General features: G+C 49.8%; 3 protein-coding genes across 8 annotated transcripts; 1 reads left to right on the top strand and 2 right to left on the bottom strand.

Moving 5' to 3' along the window:
• The first annotated feature begins 1,291 nt into the window (after positions 1 to 1,291).
• Positions 1,292 to 15,107, top strand: nr2f6a (nuclear receptor subfamily 2, group F, member 6a). Of its 4 annotated transcripts, XM_003975711.3 has the most exons (7): positions 7,388 to 8,145; positions 8,515 to 8,920; positions 9,013 to 9,299; positions 9,862 to 9,956; positions 11,079 to 11,407; positions 11,480 to 11,726; positions 12,994 to 15,107. In XM_003975711.3, the coding sequence occupies exons 3-7, from the start codon at positions 9,031 to 9,033 to the stop codon at positions 13,266 to 13,268; spliced, it is 1,215 nt and encodes a 404-aa protein (XP_003975760.1). In that variant the 5' UTR covers positions 7,388 to 8,145; positions 8,515 to 8,920; positions 9,013 to 9,030; the 3' UTR covers positions 13,269 to 15,107. The 4 variants fall into 4 exon arrangements, with proteins under 4 accessions (XP_011614874.1, XP_029686325.1, XP_003975760.1 ...); XM_011616572.2 differs by lacking the exon at positions 7,388 to 8,145 and adding an exon at positions 1,292 to 1,403 and having other exon boundaries at positions 8,515 to 9,299; XM_029830465.1 differs by having other exon boundaries at positions 7,386 to 8,145; positions 8,515 to 9,299; positions 11,082 to 11,407.
• A 72-nt stretch (positions 15,108 to 15,179) lies between these two features.
• On the bottom strand, positions 15,180 to 19,556 carry LOC101061452 (occludin). Of its 3 annotated transcripts, none has more exons than XM_011616574.2 (9): positions 19,381 to 19,556; positions 18,473 to 19,026; positions 18,182 to 18,385; positions 17,953 to 18,114; positions 16,811 to 16,965; positions 16,272 to 16,502; positions 15,961 to 16,132; positions 15,835 to 15,876; positions 15,180 to 15,358 (listed from the first exon to the last, which is right to left on the bottom strand). In XM_011616574.2, exons 2-9 carry the CDS (start codon positions 19,007 to 19,009, stop codon positions 15,257 to 15,259), a joined length of 1,605 nt encoding a protein of 534 aa, XP_011614876.2. In that variant the 5' UTR covers positions 19,010 to 19,026; positions 19,381 to 19,556; the 3' UTR covers positions 15,180 to 15,256. The 3 variants fall into 3 exon arrangements, with proteins under 3 accessions (XP_011614876.2, XP_011614877.2, XP_029686323.1); XM_011616575.2 differs by having other exon boundaries at positions 16,811 to 16,962; XM_029830463.1 differs by having other exon boundaries at positions 16,272 to 16,499; positions 19,381 to 19,555.
• A 295-nt stretch (positions 19,557 to 19,851) lies between these two features.
• Positions 19,852 to 22,638, bottom strand: LOC101061678 (MARVEL domain-containing protein 2-like). Its single transcript, XM_003975736.3, has 5 exons — positions 21,304 to 22,638; positions 20,916 to 21,115; positions 20,666 to 20,837; positions 20,532 to 20,582; positions 19,852 to 20,463 (listed from the first exon to the last, which is right to left on the bottom strand). The coding sequence occupies exons 1-5, from the start codon at positions 22,408 to 22,410 to the stop codon at positions 20,335 to 20,337; spliced, it is 1,659 nt and encodes a 552-aa protein (XP_003975785.2). The 5' UTR covers positions 22,411 to 22,638; the 3' UTR covers positions 19,852 to 20,334.
• Positions 22,639 to 27,390: the final 4,752 nt, after the last annotated feature.

The following is a 27,390-nucleotide window of genomic DNA, read 5'->3' as shown; positions in this document are numbered from 1 at the left end:
CCTCCGTTTTTCTGCATAGCAAGAAAAACGGATAACTAAACAATGTTCATAAAATTCTCCACGGACTCAGCTCTGTAAATGTTCTAAAACATTTTTATGGCTCCGTGAAGTGTTTTCCTGTCCACAGCAGACCAGGAGGACAATGGGTAATGTCGCGCCTCTGATGTCCTGAGTCCTCAGTCTCTCTTTGATACAATCGCTGTGTCGTTGGGGTGAGATCCCCTGTCTCTCTCTCTCACACACACACACACACACACGCACACACACACACACACACGAGTTGGAAATGAAATACAGGAGCCTGACACCAGCAGTTTTCCTGCCCAGCACTGTTGACGTCTCAGACCTCTTCTTGGCAGGAAGACATAATTCACAGAGGAACTCTTGATGGCCAAACCTGCAGCCACATTTTATACATGATCCAAGATAAAAGGCGCCAACAAATGCAGGATATCAGACAAAAACTGTGAGATATAAACAGACGATGTTGATATAAACGGGACTCCAGTGGGCAGCTCCCACCCCTAAACTTTGCAACACTGGGTGTGATTCTTTTTATTTCCTTTACGGGGAGTATTTATTTTACAGATCATACTTTAGGAGATGGCTTCACTGGCTGGCACAACACTCTTTAAAGTCTCATTGTGTATAACTTACAACCCTGATAACAGCCTTATCAAAGGTGAGTTCAAGTGAATATTCAAAAAGAATTTGTGTTTTATTTTTAATGAAGTTGTGGGTATAATGTCAACACAAATCATCGAGTATTAATGTTACACTTGAACAAATTTATACACTATAATTTTTTAAACGAATCATAATGTTTAACGTATAGTAAATCATTTTAAGTATAAAAATGAAAGATACTGGTTTTTGTATTAAAAAAACGAAGTAAAAAAAAAAACAGCCATCCATTGTGACAACAAAATAAATGCTCCTCATGTTATGTCTTTTAAATGCTAATTAACCTGGTTTATCATATTTTTATCGGCGGTAATTATTTTCAGAAACAAATACGCACATAAAACAAAACACGTTCAATTCCTTTCATACCTGGTCGACCAAAACACCTGCAGGACATCCGAAAGAGTAACTCTAATGCTAAGCTAACGCTCTGCTAATGTGGGTAAATGAGCATTAAATTGCATCTTGAGCTTTTTTACCAGGTCTTCCGAGATAAGAGACCAGAAATATCCTGTAAACCTAAATAAATAGTGGGGTTTTGGGATTGTTCTCTTGATTTTACCGCACCAATTAGCCATCAATTAGCCGCGCGCGCCGGTGAGGTCATCCCAGAGGAAGTGCGCGGCGTTTCAGCGTGAACTGATCGATTATTTCCTCAATCATGTCGACAAGAAGAGAAGCTTCGTAAAAGGCCGCCAGCAGCGAGCCCACCCCGACAGGTAGGTCGTGATCCCGCTCGAATACCGTGGCTGGTAGTTTGTTTGGACCCGGTAGTCTTGTGTAGTTTGTGGCGTTGCTGTCGTGTTTGTTCGTCGTTAATTCAACACGAAACAGCCGAGCTTGGAACTAATGTCCGACTGTGTGCGGCCTATTTCAGCGTGATACCGGGAGGTTCTGGATCGGCTGCGTTTGCGTGCGTCAATTGAGCGTCTTCGACGTTTCTTGGCGCCATGTTGTTTCGGATGTGCAGGTCAGCCAAAAGGCGACCGGACCGACGAGGGACGTGGTGGTTCGACTGTTCTGGCTGTTCCTGGAACAGCAGAAAGAGCGTGTTCACCCAACCTTTCTGGATTTAGAAGTTTCCTTTGTTTAATGCTGGGCTGATATCACCGAAATGTTTGGCAGACACCATTATGATGAATTACGGCTCCTCATCCTTCTGTTGTGTATTGTTTCAGTCATCGAAGGTCATTCAGAGGTCATGGGGATTTTTTTTCCTGTTGTGGAATAAATAAACCTCCTCTTTTAGGGAACCAAGACTGAAAGTTATGTGCTCAGCGTTGACCTTGGAAGGACATTTGGAGCCAGGACTTTGGAGCCAGTCATCAAAATAACACACAGGGGTGGCACGAACAAACAAACAAAAAAGCCAACAACAAAAGCAAATGCAACGCTGTGAGAGATTTACTTATTAAATGTTTTAACCCAGAAAATGAAACAATCTTTCCAGAAAACTGTGGCGGACACCAGAAATGTGTCCCTCAGCTAGTGTAACGCTGACCCCGTCCTTGACTTTAATAGTTGCTTTTGTCCCCTCAGAAGGGTCAGAAGGGTCACCAGTGTCACCGTTTATATCACATCTGGTGGTCGGGGAACAGAACTCCATTGTTTTTGTAATATTTATGACACCAAATGTTCCGTGACGGAGCAGATTCAAGTGCTTGCTGGGACGGTTTCCTGTGTAATAGGCAGGCCCGGATTAAGAGGGCAGGGGCCCCTGGGCACAGACTCTGAGCCCCCCCAACACACACACACGCATGCACGCACACACACACCTGTAGGTGCTGCAATCTTTAGTCCCTTTCTTCTTCTCTCTTCAGGGGCCTCTCTGTCTGTCTGGAGATGTCCTACTCTTTACTCTCTTCTCAGGACAAAAGTTGTTCTCTCTCTCTCTCTCTCTCTCCCTGTCACACACACTCTTGTTGATGTCTCTCCAGCCGGAAGCTCTTTCCTTATTTGTTAGATGCTGGTGCAGCAGTTCACTAGTGAGGGAGCGAGCGCTACCGCCCAAGTTACCACCAAGGTTGAGGCGGGAGCTTTTCTACTGATATTAACGGCAGCGTTTCCACGATCGATAACAACAGCACGAGCAGGTTCACACAACACCGGGTCTGAGGCCGGGTGTGTGTCTGCTGGGTGTGTGTCTGCTGGGTGTGTGTCTGCCGGGTGTGTGTCTGCCGGGTGTGTGTCTGCCGGGTGTGTGTCTGCCGGGTGTGTGTCTGCCGGGTGTGTGTCTGCCGGGTGTGTGGCTGCCGGGTGTGTAGCTGCCGGGTGTGTAGCTGCCGGGTGTGTGTCTGCCGGGTGTGTGTCTGCTGGGTGGGTAGCCCCTGGGTGTGTGTCTGCTGGGTGTGTGGCTGCTGGGTGTGTAGCCGCTGGGTGTGTGTCTGCTGGGTGTGTGTCTGCTGGGTGTGTGTCTGCTGGGTGTGTAGCTGCTGGGTGTGTGTCTGCCGGGTGTGTGTCTGCCGGGTGTGTGGCTGCCGGGTGTGTAGCTGCCGGGTGTGTGTCTGCTGGGTGTGTGTCTGCTGGGTGTGTAGCCCCTGGGTGTGTGTCTGCTGGGTGTGTAGCCGCTGGGTGTGTGTCTGCTGGGTGTGTGTCTGCTGGGTGTGTAGCCCCTGGGTGTGTGGCTGCTGGGTGTGTAGCCCCTGGGTGTGTGTCTGCTGGGTGTGTTTCTGCTGGGTGTGTAGCCCCTGTGTGTGTGTGTGTGTGTGTCTGCTGTGTGTGTGTCTGCTGTGTGTGTGTCTGCTGTGTGTGTGTCTGCTGGGTGTGTAGCTGCTGGGTGTGTAGCTGCTGGGTGTGTGTCTGCTGTGTGTGTGTCTGCTGTGTGTGTGTCTGCTGGGTGTGTAGCTGCTGGGTGTGTGTCTGCTGGGTGTGTAGCTGCTGGGTGTGTGGCTGCTGGGTGTGTGGCTGCTGGGTGTGTGGCTGCTGGGTGTGTGTCTGCTGGGTGTGTTTCTGCTGGGTGTGTAGCCCCTGTGTGTGTGTGTGTGTGTCTGCTGTGTGTGTGTCTGCTGTGTGTGTGTCTGCTGTGTGTGTGTCTGCTGGGTGTGTAGCTGCTGGGTGTGTGGCTGCTGGGTGTGTAGCTGCTGGGTGTGTGTCTGTTGGATGTGTAGCTACTGGGTGTGTAGCTGCTGGGTGTGTGTCTGTTGGATGTGTAGCTACTGGGTGTGTGGTTGTTTTTGTTTTTTTGTTTTGTTGTTTTTCCCCCATTTAAACCAGTGGCTCACTGGGTAGGAGGCGTCTCAACAAGACTAGTCTTAAAATTGTGTAACGCTGCCACCTTGTGGATCAGTAGTAGAACTACAGGTCAGATGAAACTGGTTTATTCTATTAATCACTCTCCATCACTTCTGCTGTCCTTGTTTTCTATCCACACTTTTTATAGAGTTTGGGGTGTGTTTTATCCTCTCAGATTGACATCAATTATTAATCCCCAGTCCAAGGAATGTGAGCTGGATTAACCTTTACGTTGGATTTTTGATCACGGCGCATTGATTGATGGAAGGCTGTATGTGTGCATGAATTGGGAGGCTGACAGAAGAGGTGTGTGTGTGTGTGTGTGTGTGTGTGTGGGGGGGGGGGGGGGGGGGGGGGGGGGGGGGGTTAAACCATCAATAACCAGAATGTAAATCAGTACTTATTATGCAGTAACTTTATATTAATCATGAGAGACGGCCAGTGTATTATAATCTATCCCCCAACTGTAAAGTCATATTATAAGACAGTTGTGCTCCTTTTTAGTTCATCTTTAGCAGTAATTAATATTTTATTGTTTAATCTGCCTTGAAGATAACGCTGTTCAGGCAGCAGTGACTCTGCTGGTTGCCTGGCAACTGCTCGGCAAGCACAGTTTTCCACAGCAAATTAATAAGAACAAATATTTAAAGACTAATCCAATTTACGGGTTTTTCCTATGAATCCGCCGTACCATTCACCCTTTTGCTGTATTAGGCTGATTATGCTTAAATATGTAGTGTCACACACACATGCCCCCCCCCCCCTTCCCCCCCAGATATGTTTAGAAAATTGGCAACTTGCTCTGACGGCTCTGGTTTCCCAGCTCGTCATATCAGATGTCTGCTTGAAGAAGAAGGTCTGTTGCCGAGTGTGTGTGTGTGGGTGGGTGTGTGTGTGTGTGGGTGTGTGTGGTAAATACTTGAGTCTCCACTGACAAATAAACAATTCGGTGCTAAATATCTGCAGAATAGAGAGTTTGTGCGAGGCGGCGAGCAGCGGCGGCCACGCTGGTGACGCTGGTTATCTGGAGCCTCCTCCCGTCCCAACAGCTGTATTTAAATGATACTGTACCACTTCAGGGGGTTGCAGCCGTACAGACACCGATTTATCATGACAATGCGTGATGCTATCAAAGGCAGAGTTGTGAATTTTCTCAGCAGGCCCGGGAAGGGAAACCCCCCCCAGATTGACGCTTTCTGTGGCGAAGAGATAAGAAGCGCTGCAGCGTCGATTGAAAAGAAAAAAAGAGGGTTATACTCTGCTCATTTAGTTTATTCTGTCATTTCCCCCCCAGCTGGAGCATCAGTGAGTGAAATAAAAGGGTGATAATGATGTAACGGGCCGTGGTCGGTGCGTGTTCCCATCAGCCACTTCTCATCAGAGGCGGCTGGAAAGGCCAAATAATGAATCCCGGAGAGTTAATCCCTCTTCTCCTCTGTCTTCAGGCGAGCAGATGTTTTTTCTCTCTCTTTGACCTGCACAAAAGGCCACTGTTTTTGTTTCCAGGTCTGTCCATTCCTCCCAGGTCAAAGGTCACGGGGGTCTGAGGGTGAAGCCGTCACTACAAGTCTAAACATTTAACAGCCACCGGAGCGTGATGAAAACAGCGAGCCAGCTCCATGGCAGCGCTCCCTCACGATTCCTTTAAGTAAAGAGCCAATTTCCATATGGCGACGCGCTCCAGAGCCCCCGCTAACACCCGCAGATTGAATTACAGCGGTTGCTGGGGTTTCCTCGGGAGCAGGCCGGCCTAACCTGAGAGCCCAGCCGGCGTTTGTTGTGGTCCAATCCTCTGTGACAGACCTTTGTTAAAGGTTAACTGAAATCAGTGAAATGTTAACCGAATCATGCAGGAGGGGGTCGGGTCCAGGCCTGCACGGACATTCCAGGGGGTGGGGTCTAAGGACCCTGATCTCCTCCAGAGGTGGTCAGGGATGTGAGGTGGGCACCTTTCACAGACGCAGGAAGGCAAATAAAGAAAGGGGCTTTTAAGAGTGAACAGGGGCAGGAGAGGGTGGCACAATCCAGCCCCCCCACACACCCCTTAAGAAGAGCTGCTCTTCTGTGGTGGCCTGGGAGACAACCTTTTTTTTTTTTTTTTTTTTGCAGTTCTGGCATTTTCAGCATTCCTCGCTGAGAGGATTCCTGACTGTAAGGTCAGAGGTCGTGCCACTCCTGCCCCCGTGTCCAACTGGGGCAGGAGCACACACAGCATCCAGCTGGACGGCTCTGATCAGACGTCAGTTGTGACTCCAAATCATTAGAAATCAATGGTTTGAGCGGCTTCTCTCTCTGTTAACAGTCGATCTGAGACGTTTGTCTGGTGATTGGGCCGTAGAAAAGTGTAAACTTGGACAAAGCGCACGTTTACTGTTCCGTAAGCACCCCGGTATTGATCAGCGGGACCAAACACCTCGTCAGTCATTTACAGGCGCTTTACTTGACAAGCCTAATCTTTGCCAACATGAGAAGTGACAATAAGCAGCCACAGTGGCCTAATTAAAGGGGCTTTAATTGAAATGAGCACACACACACACACACACACACACACAACCCTCCAGTGACTCATTAGGCGCACAATGGCCGGGACAATGCTTCACTGTCACACACTCTGACCTCCAGGGGGTAAAGCTGGGTTCGGATCCGGGACGCCATAAAAGCGTCCGTGGGGTTAAGAGACCTAAAGTCCTTGTAAACAACAGCCAGATAAGACAACAAGCTGCATATAGGGGCTGTTTCTGCCCCCCCTCCCCCCTAACCACCACAGATCTGCACATTTACAAGCAGATTCATCAGTTATCTTTTAAAGCTCTTATCCCTCCTCCTCTTTATCTGCATCTGACCCCGGGCCTTTGAGCACGGCAGGGGCGTGAAAGTCAGCGTGACCTTTCGGGGCGACCTCCAACACGAATTACCGCGTGCTCCACAAAGCACCGACACAGAGAGCCTGCAGCAACCAACAATGACCACAAAATGGTAACCTTTAGTTCCAGCACAATGAGCCGCTCTCAGCCCGGCCGCCCCACATCTGAGCCGCGTCCACGTGGGAAACCAGGCTTCCCTCCGTTTGAGGGGGTACGTCCCACCTCCGCTCCGCGAGGAAACTTTCAGGCGCTCCGTCTCATTGCTTCTGAAACGCGAGACAAACCGCGCTGCTTTGTGTTTGTTTTGGGGCTTCGGGGTGGGTTTTATTTTTCTGTGTGTGTTTTGTTTGAGACCTCTGGGTCATGCTCTGCGAATCTCTAAGGAGAGAGATCCTCCACATCCTTCCTGTGTGTGTGCACGCACGCGCTGCCCTCCGCAGCCCACTCGCTTTGCTCTTTGACTCCAATGGCCATATAAGGCGGCCAGCGCCATGGTAACCGCGGGGCTTCAATAGCAGTGTCAAATCCCTGGGAGCACATATGCATGCACACACACACACACACACACACACAGACTGCCCCCTCCCCCTCTGCACATACTCCTGCTCCCTCCCTCCCTCTCTCTCTCTCCAGTTCTTTGCTTGATCTCTCACTCTCGCAAATAGGTTGGAGAAAAATAGGCTCGCTAGAAAAAAGCAAAACCAAGCAAGAAACAACAACAGGCTGCATCACAGCTGCGGCCGTTCTCCCGAAGCCTAATTCGATGCGTGGACTGTGAAACCAGAGCGAGAGAGAGAGAGAGAGCGAGAGAGAGAGAGCGGCAGTGGGGGGAAGAGGAGCACAAGACCCCCATCCACCCCCACCTCCTGTTTTCCTGAGCCACAGGGAAAAAAGCTCCACACACACCAAGAGAAAGCAGCACACGGGGCTAGGCCGCAAGTCATTAGTTCTTGGTGGGCAAGCACTGACAAAAGACCGGAGGGAGAAGCTCGCGCCGGTGCCCGAGAGCGACCAGGAGCAGCACGGAAGGCCGAGAAGATGGACGTCTGCAGTTTCCCCCCCGCTGCTTTTTCTGAACGGCACAGCCAGTCGTCACTAGTGAGCGTGCGGCGGCGCTCACTTCCTCGTGCTGAGAGATCCGCTCGCGTGTTTTGGTCGCGAGCGCAGAGGGTCCGCGACGCCACTCCGCCGTCGCAGAGGCACCGACTCCTTTCCTCGGATCTGGAATGTCTTCATTGCGGGTCAGAGGGGTGTTGAGAGGATTACAGCAGTACAGAGGAGCTGTGTCTGCAGCCTCGCCGGACGGGCGGAAGAGCCAGAGTGTGTGCCAGTGAGAGCGGCAGAGGGCATTATCGTTCACTCTGAGGTAACCTTTCCAGCATTTTAACGGCTTCAGAGGGGAAGATGTCGGCGTGCGTCGTGTGAGGGTTAACTGGTGTGACCAGAAACCCAACGAGGGTACGGTTTACTTTAAGAGGGCCGGTCAAAGCTCCTCCAGGCATGTGCTGGGAGCCACACAGACGTCCCTTTTTCAGCCATTACTGTTGCTACTGAGACGGTGTGTGGGAGTGAGGGGGAGAGCAGCAATACACGGTGTGTGTGTGTGTGTGTGTGTGTGCGCGCGCGTGTGTGTGTGAGAGGAGGGTTTTCACCTTTCGTGTCATTGCTCACGAATGGTGGTGTTTCGGCCGCCCTTAATAGAGCTGTAACGTCTGACTCATTGTTTCCTGTTCAGCGCGGCTGAAGCGTGACCGACGCTGTTCCGGGCAGCAGCGCCGGGGCAGCATTTTCTCCCACCAGCTCAGAGACGAGGACGAGGACGGCGGCAACAGTCGCTGGACACGGATCTGGACGAGGGGAAGGAAAGGGAAGCATCGAGGCGTGCAAAACTAGTCACTTGTCTTGCTGAGACTGTTTCCAGGTCATAGTGGAGTGGGAGGAGACAGAAGCGCTCTTGTTTTTCTTCTTCTTCTTCCCTAAACTACCCCCTCCATGCCATAGCCTATTTTTTTTTTCATAAATTGACATCTGCTTGCTTAGCCTGAGGACTGTTTACCCCCTCACTCGGTACTCCCGTCCAATAGAGACTTAATTAACACATAAGAGTCTGAGCTGGCAGAAGAACGACTGATCCTCTCCAGGTGAGGAGGAACTCGCAGTCTGGACCTTTGATGTTTATGTTCCCTTGACGGCAACCAGAAATCTTGGCTGCTGGTCATATTTTCTTCCTCAGCGGTTCAGTAACCGAGCGATGGCCATGGTGAGCGGGGGCTGGGGCGATCCCAATGGCGGAACCAACGGGTTGGGGGACAAGAGCTACCTGAGGGGCGACGAGGAGGACGGTTCTCCACAGGCGGGGGGCAGCGACATGGAGGCCGGCGACGAGGACAAGGCCTGCGTGGTGGACTGCGTGGTGTGCGGCGACAAGTCTAGCGGCAAACACTACGGCGTGTTCACGTGCGAAGGCTGCAAGAGCTTCTTCAAGAGGAGCGTCAGGCGGAACCTCACCTACACGTGCAGGTGAGAGAGGGGCATTGTGGGTAGTTGTGGTGTTTCTGCTGCAACCGGAGATCAAAGAAAAAGTTGTTTTTTTGGGATTTAAAGGGACTAGAATGATGTGCAGCGATAACGATCTGTTCAGATGTCGTACAAATATCGCCTTTGCTCTGAGGTGTCGAGGTTTCCGTGATTTGGGGGTTAAAACGGATCCGGTTTGATCTTACAGAAGTGAGATTCATTCACAAATGTAGCATTTCCGCTAAAGCAGACGTAAACGGTCCTCTTTGTTGGTTCCGTATCGGGAGGTTTGAGGCGCTGGGATACCGCAGACCTCCACCAAGGCACGTCTGTTCTCCCATAATCCAATTTTCCCTAAATGGGTTGGTCTGTACACGTGTGAGGGCCACGCTGACGGACACGTGCACCCTCGGAGAGACTCCAACATCTGCGCTTCTCCTGAGTCTTCAGGGAAATAATTGGCACATCTGCTGAGCACCAAATGACACAGGAAGTCTGTCTCTGAAAGTAAACATTCAGAATCATCCTTGCACATTTAATCCCCCTTTTTTTCCCCCGTTTGCAGGTCAAACAGAGAGTGTCAGATCGACCAGCACCACAGGAACCAGTGCCAGTACTGCCGGCTGAAGAAGTGTTTCCGCGTCGGCATGCGCAAAGAAGGTATCCGTCAGTCCTAATCCATGGCTCTGCCGCCCTCTTTAATCCCCGTGGCGGGATGGGTGAGCCGTACAGTGGTTGTGCACATCTCTCCGGGACTGAATAATCCTTCGTACGAGTGTCTGAAAATCGAATTTGCATGTGATTATCGTGGCTGCTTCTGCTCCACGAGGTTCAGAAATGACTGTTTCATGGCCGAACTAGCCATGTGTGTCCGCCTGACGTCGCGGCCTTAATCTAGTGGCTGTGCTGGAGTGACTGAGAGGGATCTGTGCTAAGACTCCTGTGTCCCAGAGTCTTAAGCCCCCGGTTGGGTCTTAAAACTGTCCGGTCTTATTGGCTCACTCAGGCAGAATTCAATAACAGGGATTGTTGCGGATGCTCAGCGCAGCATCATTTAGCGACGTTGCCCAGTCAAAACAGCCAGTGCAGGATATGTCTGAATATTTCAGGCTCTGCATTTCATTATCCGGGTCGTAGTTTTATGTTTTTGCCTCGCGCTCGTAAAATTGTAAAACATGCTAATGAGACGCTTTTACTGTCCCCCGAAGAGGAATCTCATGGACTTGACCACCTACGCAAGAGGTCAGGGGTCAGACTCAGCTATAGAGCAGAATTCCTCAGCTGGAGAGGACGCTGGCTCAAGGACCGGAGGAGCGCAGACGCTCATCCGGTGAATTCAGGCCTCGGAATCGATGTTGTCTCCGCGTCTCCTCCCGTTGCAGCCATGTGACGCTTCCTCTCACCCCACAGGAAGCTTCTGCGTTTGGAATCAGTTATTGAAGGTTACTAATTCAGCTCTATGAATGTTGCAAAGGCCTGAAATTCGGACGCCTCCGAATCTTGATTCATTTTCACTCGTTTGAATATTTCCCACTTCAGCGCCGTTCTTGCATCATCGTTGGCTCAAACGCGTCTCCTTTAATCTCAGGAAGTGTGTTTCTAATGAGTTCAAGTCAGTTTTAACTTTTCTTATTCTCCTTTTCTCCCCCCTCCACGTCCCCTTTGATCGCTGTTTCCTCCTCACTTTATCTTCTGTCTTTGCCTTCATGTTACCTCTGCCCACTCTTGCTCCTCTTCCTCCTCATCCTCCACACTCCCCCTTGTCCCCCAACTAAACTACAGCAGTTCAACGCGGACGCGTCCCACCTCAGCCGAGCCTCAGTCCTTCCATCACGCCCATAGGCGGCTCCAGCGGCCTGGGCGGCGAGTTCTACAACAACAACAATGGCATCAGCGGCGGAGGTCAGCCGGTGTCGGAGCTCATTTCCCAGCTCCTGCGAGCGGAGCCGTATCCAGGCAGCCGCTATGGACACCAGTACAGCCAACAGAGCGGCCCGGATAACAGCATGGGGATCGATAACATCTGCGAACTGGCTGCCCGGTTACTCTTCAGCATCGTGGAATGGGCCAGGAACATCCCTTATTTCCCGGAGCTGCCCGTCTCGGACCAGGTCAGGAGCTTAGCGTTCATGTCCAAACAAGAGACGCGGCTCCAATAACAAAAACATGACTGCGATCCACAGGTGGCGCTGCTGCGGCTGAGCTGGAGCGAGCTGTTCATCCTCAACGCCGCCCAGTCGGCCCTGCCGCTCCACATGGCCCCTCTGCTGGCAGCAGCTGGCTTCCACTCCTCGCCCATGTCTGCCGAGCGCGTGGTGTCCTTCATGGACCAGGTGAGGGTGTTCCAAGACCAGGTGGACAAGCTGACCCGGCTTCAGGTCGATTCAGCGGAGTACAGCTGTCTCAAGGCCATCGCGCTCTTCTCACCAGGTGCTGGACTCACACGTGGTCTTTGTTATTCTACCCCGTCTTGTTTTTAACTTTGCCGTCTTCTTGACACACAACACGCAGTACCGCCCCCTACCGGCAGGTTACTGGAACTACATCAAACACCCTTGCACTATTGCCGGGGTGGCCAACCAGTCAGAGCCCAAGAGCCACATCATACACATGGGCACACATGAACATCACCTCATCCCTTCCTCACACACACACACACACACACACACACACACACACACAGACCTCTGCTTAGCCAGATTTATTGTAAATGTCACACACCAACATGGTAATGACAGAATTTGACTTCTACAGACCACGGGCCAGTCATTCTCAACAATGAACATTGTGTGCACTGTCTCACACTCATAAACTCTTAATTCAACTAAGTCCACAAACAAAAATATAATTAAAATATCTTTTTTTCTCTTACTATGCATGTTGCTCAGTGGGACTTCTGGCATTCCTTGCTTTGAACAATCCTCTTCAAATCTGGCTTGTATTCAGTTCTTTAACATGGGTGTCAGTCAGAACAGATCGATGCTTTGATTTCACGTGTTTCAGGGTAAAAAACAGACTCGCAGACGTATGTTGACCCAAATATTGACAGTTTCTTAAGCGCAGCCCGTTTGACATTGGGGTATTTTTCCACTGGCACACTTTTCCAGAACCCAATGGCCCCTTCCCTTAAAGCAGGTTTCAGTTGGTCCTCCTCGCAAAGATCGCTAATCAGCTGCAGCCTCATCTGTGACTAGCGGGGCTTTCCAACAGTGCGTCACACTAATTGTTTACTCAAAAGATCTCGTCCCTACTGAGAAACTTTTTTTTATTTTCATCTAACGTGCATGCGCGTTTGGCGAAAGTACGGCATTGAACTCAAGCGAAGCGAACACGCACATTAAAAAAACACGCACATTAAATGAACGTTAGAGCCGCATGAAACCAGGCAAAGAGCCGCATGCGGCTCGGGAGCCGCGGGTTGGCCAGGCCTGATCTATTGCGTTTTCCCTGAACACAGAATTCCGTCTGAATGTGTCTGTCTGCATCATCCAGATCTCCAGCGTGTGCATGTTACATGTTAGTTTTTAAAATCGTGTCCTTCACGCTGGAGATTATTCAGCTCTGTAGCTGTGTAATCCCCGAGGGTTGTTTTAGCACGCTAGCTGCTGGGATTTCAACCATCCTCTCAGCTCATCACGACTCTTTACGTAACCTGCCCACACTGTTAAATAACTGCGCCCTCCTGCCTCCTTCATAGACGCCTGCGGGCTGACAGACCCGGTCCACGTGGAGTCTCTGCAGGAGAAGGCCCAGGTGGCTCTGACGGAGTACGAGAGGATGCAGTACCCGAGCCAGCCTCAGCGCTTCGGACGCCTGCTCCTGCGCCTCCCTGCTCTGCGCGCCGTTCCCGCCAGCCTTATCTCGCAGCTCTTTTTCATGCGCCTGGTAGGAAAGACCCCCATCGAGACGCTGATCCGTGACATGCAGCTCTCCGGAAGCTCGATCAGCTGGCCGTATGTCCCAGGACAGTAGCTCCCCCGGATGAGCGAGGTTTCCGCCCGGCATTAGCGACGACACGGACCAACGGGGAAACCTGCTGACTCACCATTATCCATCCGTGTGGTTCTGAAACCGCATAGCCAGCTGGTCATCGAATGCACTGTAACGTTTACCGCTTTATTCCCCCCTCACAAAGCGAGCTCTCCGTTTCTATCGGGCCTCCACTGGTGCCAGGATGGATCCGTCATGTTGCCAGCTCACTTTTTGGTGCCAGGTCTGAGTCCAGTGACCAGCTCCACCTGCTGGGCTCCGATATGGTCATCACAGCCACCCATGTCACTGCCCACATGCCATTGTGACTAAAGACACTGAGGTTTGACGTGGAGGCCAGGAGTACCCTGCTGCCGACACACCGGGAGGACAAAACAGTCCCGCTGGCCCGTCCCACTCAGAGCTCCGTTTTTCACAGCTCACGGTTTGTGATACCCTGAACATTTTTGTCCATCGGGAAGCTGTGGACACTGAAAGATCAATTACAGGCCTCAACAGCGGCGAGAAGCCAAGGAAAAGAACAATGAAACCAAGGGAAACTTCACCAAAGTCTGTCGTGTCGTCCTAAAAAAAAACAGATTCTAAAAATACAAAAACGGGCTGGAGCAGAGAGGGAGGAAGGGACTAAGAGTACGATTTCTATTCATTCACAGGGCTGGGCGTCACTGTTGTTAAAGAAAACACACGACCACGGACTTATACCTCACTAGACCTCCGAATGCTTTCGTCTGATATTTCCTGAACAAAAACCTCCTCAAACGTTAGTTCACCAGAAACCGCCTTCTTTTCAACAACTGCCTTGCTCTACTGTCTGAATCCGAGATCTAACATCCCATACCTGTGGGAGAGAGGGGAACGTTCCCGAAATACCCAAAGTCTTGTGTTTTGATATGAGTTGGGACTCGCTGGTTCGCGTGAATTCATTATTTGGTTAAGGAATTTATTTTTTTCCCCTGAGAAAAGAGGCTAATATCCACCCAGGTTGTAGTCGAACCCTTCAAGGTGATCAGAAATAGCTCGACAGACGGAGCTCGTGATTTCACACCACCAGTTCTGGGCGTAACGATACTTTGACGTGTGTTGAAATGTACATATTTGGGGCCAACGTTGTCGTTTTTTGCATGTTCCGATGTTGTTTTTGATCTCAAAGTTGTTTCTTTTATATTAAATAATTCAAGGTTCATTTAACCATTGAAAATATTGCTTTTGCTGTTGGGTATTGCAAGTTTTCCTCTTTTTTTTTTTTTTAACTAAGTATTTACATGAGAATACCTCTGGCATGTGTTCAGAAACGTCACCGAGGAGCTGACGTGGAGGCACGTTGCATCTGAGGTGAGAAGATACCAGTGGATGAATATTTGGTGTTATCGCCATGACGACCTGACTGAGGGGCCCCAATTCGCCGGTCCACCAGAACTTACCTCATTTGGGTATTTCAAGAAGAGGATTATTAAAATTACAAATTTTATATATATATATATAAAATAAAACAATGAAACCCAAATACAAATGTCAGCTTTAAAAAAAAACCTGCTCTAAAAAGCAGCGAAACTGCTTCTTGATCTACCCTCGGGCCTTTGGGAATCAGCACAGTATTCTTTATTTTCCTTGGAAACACTTCAGTCAGCTCATTCATGTTTTGTTTTTTAAAAAAAGCTTTTGATTTCTTTGTGATTCTGTTTTTTAAATGTGTACGGCAATGGTATTGAAAGAATAAAAGATGACATCTTGTCTTTTGTTACACTTTTATTAACTCAAACGTAGGCAAAAGTGTTGTAATTACATATGTAGAATGCAAAATAAATGCTGCAAAGTAGATCAGAAATGTGTTTTCATGAAACGATGCAACCGGTTTTCTTTGATTCCCATTTTCCTGTAGTTTCATCTCTATTCTTGTCTGTTTTTGTACAGTTAAATCTTATTAAAAAGCCATTGAAACTAACCCGTCGCGCCAATCGACCCTCGGCTTTTCAACAAATACCTTGGTCATAGATTTTCACCAGACGTTTGATGTGGAAAAGTTTTTGCCGCAGTCCTTTGCACCGTTTCTTCTTTTCTTGATAATCTGGCATCTGAGAAGGGCAAAAATAGTTTCCATTAGTGATGCACCATACGGGAATGCCAATACAAAACATTTTTAAATTCAGGGATTGTTTAGGAGATTGCCCAGTTAATCTGACTGCCTCTTTATCTGGCGGCCATCTTGAAATTGAGTTTTTATTTTTGTATTTACAACAAGCGGCCAGTAGGTGGCAGCGCAAGGGAATGACGCAACAAGCATTCATTGTGTTGCCCGGCAACAAAACCACACAATGTAGGAATAAAATGCTTTGGCATATTTAGCTACAGGTGTCTAGTGAAACCATCTCCAGGGTGACCTCAATCCTGAAACCATTTCAGGCTTGCTAGCTGTGCTGCTAACTATGGTAACAGAATTCCATGACCAAAAAGAGTTTCTGGCTGTTTATAAAGGTTAAACTTCGGATATATATCATTTTTTTAAAAAATCAACATTGTTTTTCCAGCCCGAGCGACAGATTCCACTCACCCTCTTCAGATCTTTGAGTCTGTTATACTCGTCTGCCACTCCCTGAAAAAGGAAAATACAGGCGGTCGCTCGCATTGGCACCGACAAACCCAACATGCCCGAGCGAACCCAAACTGATTCCTGTACCTGGTACTTGATGGAGTCCTCGTCCAGGCCGTCCAGTTCTCGGCTCAGCTCGTGGATCTGGTCGCTGAGTTCATCCATTTCAGCACACAGGGTCTTATAGTGGATCAGATCAGAGTCAAACTCCGCCTTATACCGCCGCCGCTGTTCATCTGAAATGATCTCTGGGTAGAGCCTGAAGGAGGAACGAGGCGTGATGGTTACTAAACATACAAAAATGGGGTTTTAAATGAGTAAATGTAAAGATTCTGTCTTCAAACAGCTGTTCAAACGCTAGCGAACAGATTTAAGCGTCACACACTGGCTCTGCTCACCTAAAGAGTTCTTTGCTATGATCCTGGTCCAGTTCATTACCAGTGTCCCCAGTGGTGTAGCCAGTTTCATACTGGGATTCCTGAGCCTGCGGCCTCAACTCTGGAGGCTTCCCCTTTTGTGTCTTGTGAGGAGGCGCTTTCCTGAATCCATCGGCCTCGTCTGAAGAGCTGCTCCAGGAACCGGCGCCTCTGCTGCGGCGGTGGGGCGGCTCATCGTCATGGTGACTGCTGCTGAAGGAGACGCAGGGGCTGGTTTGTACCAGGGCTTGTTGTGGATTCTTGAACATTTTTTTCTAATATAATTAGGAAATCGTTTCTGTGGCTGTTTAGTGTTTAAAAACAGCATAGTTATGCTAATTTTAACAATGCTATTGGAGCTAATGTGGCTGTACACCTCTACACCCCGCTGGGGGCGCGGCCTTAAAAAACAAGTAGTTGTTGGCAAGTAAGTTTTAACTAAACTTGAGGTGAAATGAGGAAAATAATGTTAATTTGAGTTTTCCTGCCCGACATCCCTGTCGGCCACGGCCGAGACTCACCTGCAGCCTTCGTAGCGGCCCTCGCTGCGAACGCTGACTGTTGCATTGCTGCAGGAGACGGCGCCGTCCTCTGTTCGCGGCTCAGGTGCCGCCCTCTCCGACAGCAGCGTGGTCGGCGCCTGCGTGGTGCCGCGTGCCTCCCCGACGTAATTCTCCTTAAAATAATACAGAGACGCGCTCTCCAAACTGCTGTAAAGTAACCGCGGGGAGCGAGAAAACAGCCACAAATGACAGCAAACAGCAGAACTGCGTCACGCCTCCTGTAATCCAGCAGATTACGGGATGATGAATAATGACTGGTTTTTGGTCTGTGGCCTATTTTTCAGTCGCACTCTGGGGAACTGAAAGAGAGCTCATGAACCTGGAGTCGAGGAGCAGAAACGTCGACACGAACATGCGGGTGTGCGTCCTATTTTAGCTCAATTCTGCTGTTTGAGCAGCTTTCCGTGTCAGGAGCAGCTAAACAAGTCAGAGTAGATTCACCCCGCGATCGGTGGAGTGAACCTCTCCAGCTTGGGCCTTTCATTCTTGGTTACCAACCTCCTGGTGGAACGTCTCCAGCTTCAAATCCCTTCAGTGCCACAACGTGCGGCGTCCCTTTGCATACTGAATCATTTAGCGCTGCTGTGCTCCGCGGGGACTCGCGCAGCAGCGCCGAGGCGAACCCGAGCCTTTTTATGCATTATACATGCCACATGTATTATATATGCCTCCCTGTAAGGCATCAGCGCAGTACAAGAGTGCCCCAGAATTGAGCGCGCAGCTCCGCAGAATGTAGGCCAAGGCATCGCCGGATCAACTGATGGAAAACGTTCCCATCAGGAATCTTAGCGGACACGACACATTCAGGGAACGTCGGCGCTGTGGTAGATTAATCTGTGCTAAAAGCTGCAGGAGGCTCAAGGGCGGCAGGGGGCTCCAGGATGAGTTCTCAAACGAGGGCGGCGATAACGAGCCCGTTTTATGAGGCCGGTGTGTGGCTGTTATCGCCCGTCCTGTTTAATGATCAGTCAGGGTGAAACCTGGGTGTGCCCAAAACAAAGGGCAGCGTTCTTTGAGTCAACAGCAGAAGGGACATGAAACCAGCACCTGGGCTCCATACACGTTGACCCGTGTGTGTCTGTGCGTGTGTTGACACTCACCCAGGCTGGTGCACCCCGGCCCTCCGGCGGCCCCGCCAAAGGCTGGTCCCAGTAGATGTTGGCTCTACCGTGTCGCCAGATCTTGCTGCGGGTCTTGTAGGCGTAGTACGCCGACAGCGAGAGGGCCACGACCACCAGGATACCCAACACGAATGCAACCGCCTGCGAAGACGTAAAAGTAGCCCGTTAAAAATGAGAAATAAATTGCGAAATCGAACAAAAGACGCACCTCCTCGGGGTCCATGTAGCAGTAGTGGTACAGGTACCGGTTGTACATGGGGAACCCGCCGGGGAATCCGGCGCCGAGGCTGCCGCTGAGGCTGGGGTTGCTCTGGATGTTCTGGCACATCATCAACATGGGGTTGTAGAGCGCGCTCTGGGAGCTCTGCGACATCGGGTTCACCCCGATCACGAAGACGATGTCGATGATGACCTTGAAACCACAGCAGAGACACATGTGACACCCTGGGGCCAAAAAACGGGCGCTTGAGCTGCAGGTTCGGCACCTGGAGGGACTCACCTGAAGGACAGCCAAGATGATGTCACACACAAAGATGGAGAAGTAGAAGCGGCAGCCCCGTGTGACCCGCGTCCGCGAAAAGCTCCCCACCAGGAACCCCAGCGAGACCAGGAAGTTGATGGCCGTCACTGAAATCATGGCCGCCTTGGCCGACTGCGGCGTCATGTAGGAGCTGCCGTAGCCGTAGGTGCCTCCGTAATACCCCGGGTCCGCCCCCGCGGCCCCGGCGCCGTAACCCATGTACGCATATCCGTTCACGTCCCACACCAGGGTGGAGGCCACGCAGGCAAAGATGACGAAACACATGAGCGCCGTCGCCGCTTGGAAGGTTTTGATGAAACCGGGCGGCGAGAACCAGCGATGGAAGTGCTGGGGCCTCTCGTGCACGTGGAAGGAGTCTGGGGGGGCACCATAACTGTACTGGGAATACTGGCGCTGCGGGAACTGGACGCTGGACGCGGGATAGAAGGTTTGGGAGGTGGCGCTGTAGGGTGGGCTGTACATGGGGGGGCGGTCGTCATAGCGATGGTCAAACATTATTGGGAGGGTTACAGCTGCGGGAAGACAATTTAAAAATATCAACATTTTTAAAGTCCACGTACGAATATTTTCCTTCTCATTAGACACTGGTGTCAAACCAGTTTAAAACCTCTCACAGGCGCACGTGCGACTCTACTTTATCCGGATCTTTGAACGTGTTTGACCCACTCGGTCTGTTTCTGACCTGCTCTTCATCACTCAGAGAAACTCGAACCAGCAGCTTTCAATAATTCACGCGGCCGCAGCAGCCACGCGGGGAAAAAACTCCACTTTTTAAAAATGAAAAATACTGCTTATGTTGGTTTAAAAGCAGTCAGCCGAGGTTACCACGCGCCACACTCTTCCAGCTATCAATAATCGATACTCACCATAGCGCCGAATCGATCGCGCTTCGTCCACGTGACTCTGGAACAGCGGAGTCAAACTTCGCTGGAACCTCGAAAAAAAGACGCCATCTTCTCCTGGTTTTATTATTCCCACGGGAATAAATCCATGCACGAGACCCCTCGGAGCGCGTGACTCCCTGGAACACCTGCGGCGCGTGCGCGCGGGGGAGCGCGGCTCACCTCCGCTCACCTGACGCCGCCCACGCGGTCTCTGATTGGCTGCTCAAAAGAGCGCTCATTACTGGGGGGTCCTGGTACATGATGGAGTTCGATTCTTACAGTAAAAACGTACTTTAATGGTGAATATCAACATATTCTTAGTATCACCCACATATATAATTATATATGTTTAATTGTAGGCGTCATAAATGGGGGGACAAATGAATGGACCCGGCATCATCGCATGCTTTGATAAATTTAGGGGTCATGGTCAAGTGACGTCACACGCACAGCCCCCCAGGAGTGTAAAAATAACAGTGACTGATGGTAAAATGCACGCACAGCCATAATCATAATGCAGGCACGTGTGATTAGGTGCTCAGATGCTCCATTATTAGTGCACCATTATGGTACCTGACACGTCTGCAAACCTGGGAGCTTTCAGACACTCATTTAAAATAAATAAATGTGTCTCTGGCGAATCACGCACGCGCGCGCGCGCACCGCTTGCTTCAAAGTGAGAATCATGTCACCGAACAGCCCGTTGAGTTCCTCAAGAAATAAATGCACAAGCAGCAGCGACACAGACCACTCACTTTGTATTTTTATGGACTGAATGTTTAAATATGAGATTGAATCCCCTGAAATATCAAAATATACATAGTACAAGTTAAAAAAAATATGGACAGTGTTTGTATTCATATAAAATTATTTGAATATAAAATGAGAATCAACAGAAAAAGGCACAAAAGGAGTGAAAATGATCCTGAAAGCCTCTCATCTCCTCCATTCTGGTCTGGATGTTTCCATGGTTTCCTGGTCGAAAGTCCGAATTCTGTTCTTGATGTGACTCAATTTGGCTTTCAGGTAGTCGCAGCGTTCCTTCTTCTCCAGGAAGGACGGATCCTGCGGAACAGACACGTGTTAAACATCTGCTCATCAGCTGTTGAGACCTGTTGCTTCGGTGCACCTACGCTCTTCTTCTCCTGATATGTCCTCAGAAGGCTCTGAATCCTCTTCTGCTCCTGGAAGACAGAAACGACAGAGGAACAGGAACTCAACAAGGATCTGTCCGGTTTGTTGAACATCTGTGGAGGTTCTGTCTCACCTGAGGGCTTTTCCCATCCCTGAGGAGCCGCGACATCACCACATCCAGCTCTCTAAACCTGCTGAAGGTGCTGATGATGTCCCTGTGAAGGTCCTTGTATTCCTGGTATTGGTCGTTGAAGACAGCTGCGTAGGTTTCTCGCTCCTCCATGCAGCGGATCTCTGGGTATTTTCTAACCGGGAGAGTTTTGGGGACCGTTACCAGTGTGACTGTTATCATCTGACTCTGGTATCTGATATTCCTGGCTTACATGATGTAGTCTGCAACCAGGTGCACTTCGGGGGGATGTTCTGATGTTCTGCTCGGACTGACCGGACCTTTATGGGCCTCGGCACTGACCACACGTCGAGGGAACTCTTGGTTCAGGCAGTTGTCCGTTTCATCTCTGAGTAATATACTCGTTGTCTTCTGAGCGGTCAGTGGGATGGACCCCTGAAACTCCTCCTGGGGCTAAAAGATCAAAGAAGAACAAAGGAAATGAGTGTGTAAGCAGTGCTACATTAGCATGGGAGCTTCTTAATTCTTATTTCAAAATACAGTCCTGTTAGCGGCCGCTTTAGGGTGTTAGCGTATAGCATTAGCATAAGCGTCTCAAACAAGAAGTTTTACAGGAAGGAATACTCCAAATTGACAAGTACCCTGTTCTCAAAGTACGCTCTCTCCCTGCGCGTGGCCTCGTGCCTCCACATCTTCAGACACACCAGGAAGCTGCCCAGATACATCGCCATGTTGATGAAGATGAAGGCGGTTCCCGCCATCTGGCCCCCGTCCACCCGGCACAGGCTGGACAGGATGGGGTGAACACCCACCGTCATGTAGCACAGCCCCCCGCGGCTCAGGTCATTCAGGTAGACGATCCCCGCCGCCATGTACAGCAGGAACAAGACCACGTTGATGGAGGCCTCCGTCAGGGGCCACCAGGGGGCGTCGAGGAGGATGGTGCGGTAGTACATGGTCATTCCCACGACCAGGAGAATGAGGGTCAGCACCCAGGAGAGTCCCGCCACCGCCAGTATGAAGGGGGTCATGGGGCCTCTGTAGCTGTACCCAGAAGGTCCGTAGCCGTTGTTGTACGCTCCATTATACTGTCCGTACATGTTGGACCACTCACTGTCCTTCTGGATGTAGGCGATGACGCAGACGAAGACCATGCCCCCGAACAGGAGCTCCAGCCCGGCGAGAAGCCTGAGCAGTCCGGGCCAGGATTTCAAATAGGAATACTTCATGTTGTAGACCTGCAGCTTCTCAGCGTAATACTCTGCTGGGTGGATGCTGGTCAGGATGGAGTCCTCTTGAGGGATATAACCGAACTCGTCATCAGGTGGTCCGTCTGCCAAAATGGGCTTATGGGAGTTGTGGTTGGACTGGTCCGACTCACTTGTGTTCCTGCGGTCCATCAGTGGACTGACCGGAGGGCTCACCCTGGTGCCATTAGGTCGGATCTGGATGGGAGTGGTTCCAGCTTCAGAGGCCTGCTTAGTGAAGATGGTTCCCCAGGACTGAGGGATGAGGGACCTTAACCTGTCCTTCACGCTTCCCTTCCTGTCATCGCCTTCCTCCGCGGAAGGCCCGGGGCTCGACGTGTGACCAACAGAGTTAGCATCGCCATCCTCCGAGATGATATCGGCAGAGGGTGTGTGAGTAACCCACAATGGCGCCGGCGGATCGGGACCGGAGCTCCTCTCACTGGCAGGAGAGTCTGTCGTGCTGTCGGGCCTGCGGAATTTTCTGCTCCAGCTTTTCATTTTGGGTGAATCAGGGAGGGTCCGTCATTCCGTGGAGGGTCAGCCTGCGTGAAGGACACGGCCGGTGCTAAACGACCACAGAAGGGAGCTGCTCTTACCGGCTGGGTCGCATCTGCGGTCACGGCTGGATGCAGGTAAACACAAGCTCGTCTGGGGTAAAATGGCCGCCGTGTCCCTCGCAGGTCAAAGTACGCTGCGACTCGTTCCTCACATGAGACTCACGCAGGGGGGTTGGTCAGAGCGTTCAGGAAGGGTTAAACATTAAACCTGCAACTCCCCGCTGCTGGAGCGGACTGGCACTACTGGGTTAATCTGTGTGTGTGTGTGTGTGTGTGAGAGAGAGAGAGAGCGAGAGAGAGAGAGAGAGAGAGAGAGAGAGAGAGAGAGAGAGAGAGAGAGGAGGAACTACTCCACTCTTTCAATACTCGTCTGTCTGAATTAACAAACAGAAACTCTTGAAATATTCAGTTTTTATGGGTCTCACTTCCAAATCACCAAAACCAATAACGTCTCCACCAGGTCAGACTCAAGGCACGTGCCATCAGCCTTATGATGTCTATTACACCTCATCTCCAAGATCATTTGATCCTCCTGTCATTTATGAAAGATTCATTCCTTCACGTGTGAAGGCGGAGCTGGAGTCTCCACCACTAGAGGGCAGCATCGCCCTGCGCTTCGCCCACTCCAGGTCCCGGTTCCCGCCGTACCTGGCTGCTCCTGGACTCTCGCTCTCCCACCCTTATCGTCAGTTTCCCACTTTTAACCCAGCTCGTATCACAGACTGTCCTGCGTCATCCCCCTCCACCTGTGGCTCGGAAAAGGGGGGGAGGGGGGGGGCCTCCTGCGTACACGTGACGATTCTTTCCTCAGTGGTGGTGACTTGTGTAGCCGAAGCTCAAGGCAAGGACATCTGTAATGACCCCCCCCTTCCTCTTCCTCCTCTGCCCCCTCACCAACGCAGAGCCCGCAGCCAACGGTGGGACTGTAAACGCACCACGACGCCCACTTCCTCAGAAGCGCTGACCGGTGGCCTTGGCCTTGGGGGGCACCTCGCTCAGCGGAGCCGGCGCTCGCTAACAAACATTTATAATCACCATCCTCGTTGTCAATGACACTCGCTAACTATTGGCTTGTATAATTAGCTGTAGCCGGTGGCTCACGGCTGACGTCACTGGCTGGCCTGAGAGCGGCTCTCTGAGCTGATGTGATCATTGCAGACATCGATAGCTCCGTCTTCTGCGGGCTCCAATTTAATCTGACATTTGAATGTTTGCCCATCTGACCAAATGTCACGTATTTAGGACATATTAGCCGCATCCTGGCTGGGATGGGCAGCTGATGGTTTCCAGCAATGACCCTCAAGGTCAAACACAAAGGGAGGATGTAAAAGGCCCTAGAAATGTCGTAATTTATGCAATCACTTGTTTAGATTTTTTATAAAACCATGACACCGTATAGGCCCTTTACACCCACTCGCCATCGCCGCAGCATTACGCATTAAAAAGGCCAAAACCCAAGATCGATACTCATACTCTGTCTGATTTCCCCGAGTGGATTCCAAACCGTGTTAGCTGAAAGCGATAGCGAGGGCATCAAACCTAATGCATCCGCTAGCTGTTAGCTTCCAGGGCGTGAGGTGATAAACTCAATAAATTGCTTCCTCTTTATGCTGAAAGCTTTCCCCAAAGGATCGTTTTACTCGCCGCGATGATCCGCAGCACGTTCTCCCTCCTCGAGGTACCTGATGAGTTTAGGCCACTTTTCACACATTAAAGCTGCTCAGGAAATATCGTTGTTTTGGTTTTTTTTTAACCTTCTCTTGTCTCTATGACAACCCACAAAAATGAACACTATGAACACTACGAACACTTTCTCCTCGAGCCGGGAAAGCTGTGTGGTGTGTTTCCACAGCTGAGAGTCTTCGGGGTTCTACAGCAACATCAGGGTGACTGACTCTGCTACTCTGGCGGGATATGGGTCCTCTGCCAACTCCCTCCTGGTTTGACAGTAATTAACACGGCTTGTTTGTGCACGCGGACATGAATAGCAGCTTGTCGCTGCAGCGTTGATGTGTGTTACGCCGGCCGGGCGTGTGCGCGGCAGCCCGCGGTTCACCTTGGATCGGAGCCCCGCCAGCCGCGTCTCCTGGAACGGCGTTTCTGCTCGTGACAGTTCATCCTCCTGTAATCACGTTCCGGGATGTTCATGACTCACAGTTTTACAGGAATAGAAGTGTGATGTGTCCCACCGCCAGCGCCGTTCGCGGTGTCACGATGGCGGCCGTCTATCCTTGCTGGGTGGGGGGGGGGGGGGGGGGGGGGGGTGACATGTTTGGCTTCAGGAAAGGAAAACAGAGCGTCGGTCATAGCTGAAGGTAATTTTTAATGATCTTGGTGTCGCCCCCTGCTGGGACAAAAATAAAAAAGCAGGGACCGGCGTACAGAGAAAATGTTCACCCCATTTGCCATCCATGAAGAGTTGGTTTATTCCAGTGCTACTAGGTACAACAGTGTGCACAGTACAATGATCGGGTTACATTTGTTCTCCTTGTAGGGTTGTTGAAGACTACTTTTTAGCACAATGGAAGTTTTTGGGATTCGTCTACCATAGTTGGATTAGCGTTGTGAACTGCCAGCACCTCGCTACAAAATATTGTGTACAAAAACGTTAAACTATGTCGTTTTTGTGAGAGTGTATTCCGATCAGCTGTACCCTGCTGCCTCCTACTTACGCATCCCCGATGCTTGCTAGGCTAGTTGCATATTGTAGCATGCCCCGGGGGCTCTTCTGCCTCGTCCTTTCTTTTATACCATTTTCTGTGCCACAGGCCATGTTAAAAGCCTCTTTGTGTGTGCGTGCATGTGTGTGTGTGTGGGGGGGGGGGGGGGGGGGGGATTTTCATGATGATGACAAATGTGAGGCTAAACCTTTGGTGTAATAAAGAAGTGGAAACCCTGGATGCAGGGAGGCAGGTGAGGTCGCGAACGAGCAGATGATCTTCCATTAGCTGCCCCGACTCTTGTGTAAGAGTGATTGAAACAAGGGGAATAATGGAATGATAGATCCTTCCATAGTGGAAAATAAATAGTGGATGGGTGAAGTGGAGCGCTGGGTGGAGGTGGTGGTGCTTGGGGGTGTCATGCTGAAATAAAAGGAAAAAGCTAATAGTCATGCTTGATAACGTTCCGCGTCTTCGAAACAGAAACGGATGAAGCCGTCTCTGTCCAGTGTGGGCTCGCTGTCCCGCGGGGATTTTAAACAGCGTGGAAATAACTTTTAAAAAGGGAATAATGAGCTTATTTTCCTGTTAGCTTTTAAAGGGGCCATGAAGATCATTTTTAGCACTATATTCCTCCGGGACTCAAATATCCTACAGCACAAACTACTTTAGGACAGCATGCTAGCCTGCTAACGCGCTAACGTCGTCCTTTGTCTTTTCAGTGTGCATGGACAAATAATATAACCGTAAACTAAGATGTGTCTTACACCATGAGACATTTCTCATTTAGCGATTTTCTTTTTTAACAGACCAAATATTTCCTGGGTTTTGTTGCTTCAGGGATAACAGATTTGAGATGCTTCTAATTATTCCTTAAGATTTTACTCAGATTTTTTTTTATCTTATACATAAAATTAAAAAAAGGTCATTTAAATTCCATTTATCTAAAATTCCATAAAATGTTTGTAATTCTAACTTATTCATTTAAACTTTAATGCAGTATTCTCTTTACAAACAGCTGACTTAACCAATCTTATCTGGTGATTAAATTATAAAACGTTCTTGAAAATATGCCTATTTATTGTGGATTACTACCAATTTTCTGTGAGTAATTCTGAAACTACAATTAGCTCCTAATTAGCTTAGCTGTTTTCACTCAATACTTGAAGCCAAGATGGCGACCAACCAGCCAGATTTACTGTTTAATATGTCTGAATAACATAAAATATAAGGACAGAATGTAAAGAGCTAGCTAAAAACAGACCATTAACCCATTGTTTAAAGGCTAGCAACCTTTAACAGTGCTAGCTTTAGCTGCAAATAATATTTAAACAGTGTTACATTGATTTTTCTGGTCTTTAAGCTAAGACAGCTGGTGGCTAGCATTAGCGTCACGATGATAATATCGGGGTTTTATCAGGTAGAAGGACCAGTTCATTAGAATTTCTTCAGCACTTTTATTGTTTTTTTATTTTTATTTTTTAAGGACTACTTCGTCACAGCGTTCTTTCCTCAATGCATAAACTAAGAATGCATCACAGAATCACATTACTGCAACTCTTCAGGATCTGCAACTCTAAAAAAAAAAGGATCCTAGTAAAAAAAAAAAAGAAAAAAGAAAAATCTGTTTTTATCAAAGGCAACAGAAGTCAAAAGGGAGGATTTAAAAAAAAAAAAGTATAAAACCTTAATCGTATAAACCAACATAATCAAGCATGTTGTGTTTTCTGCACAGAACCATGCAGAAGGGGCAGACTGGGTCTCCCGGTGCAGCGGGTCGTTCGGCGTGGCCACGAGCCGTGCCGTCATCTGAAGACCACAGGAAGCTCTAGTTAGTGGTGGTGGGGGACAGAGCAGACTCGCCCCTCCGCTGTCACGTGCACGGGCGCACGGGGCCGAGCTGCGAGCCAACCCGTCCCCTGCCAAACACGCCGACATCCCCTCCGACGCTTCCCGAGGTGTTAGTACAAAGAGAAAAGGAGCAAAAAAGAAGGGTTGTGTGTTTTTTTTTAGAGTTGCTGCGTGATGGAGGCAAATGTTATGCATCACATTGAGACGTGTGTGTGTGTGTGTTTTTTTGTTGGTTTTTTTTTCAGAGTTTTCTTCACTTTTTCGAGAGGAATGTATCTGAAAAAGGAATGCAATGCTGTATTCAGACTGTCAACATCGTAAAAAAGCTCTGAAATTAGTAATTAAATAACCTTCTACTATTTATACATTCAGGCACTGAAAAATCACATGTCAATATGGAACTAAAAAAG

This window comes from Takifugu rubripes, chromosome 22 (genome assembly GCF_901000725.2).
Source record: "Takifugu rubripes chromosome 22, fTakRub1.2, whole genome shotgun sequence".
Taxonomy (NCBI): domain Eukaryota; kingdom Metazoa; phylum Chordata; class Actinopteri; order Tetraodontiformes; family Tetraodontidae; genus Takifugu; species Takifugu rubripes.
This window is presented reverse-complemented; position numbering and strand designations above follow the sequence as displayed.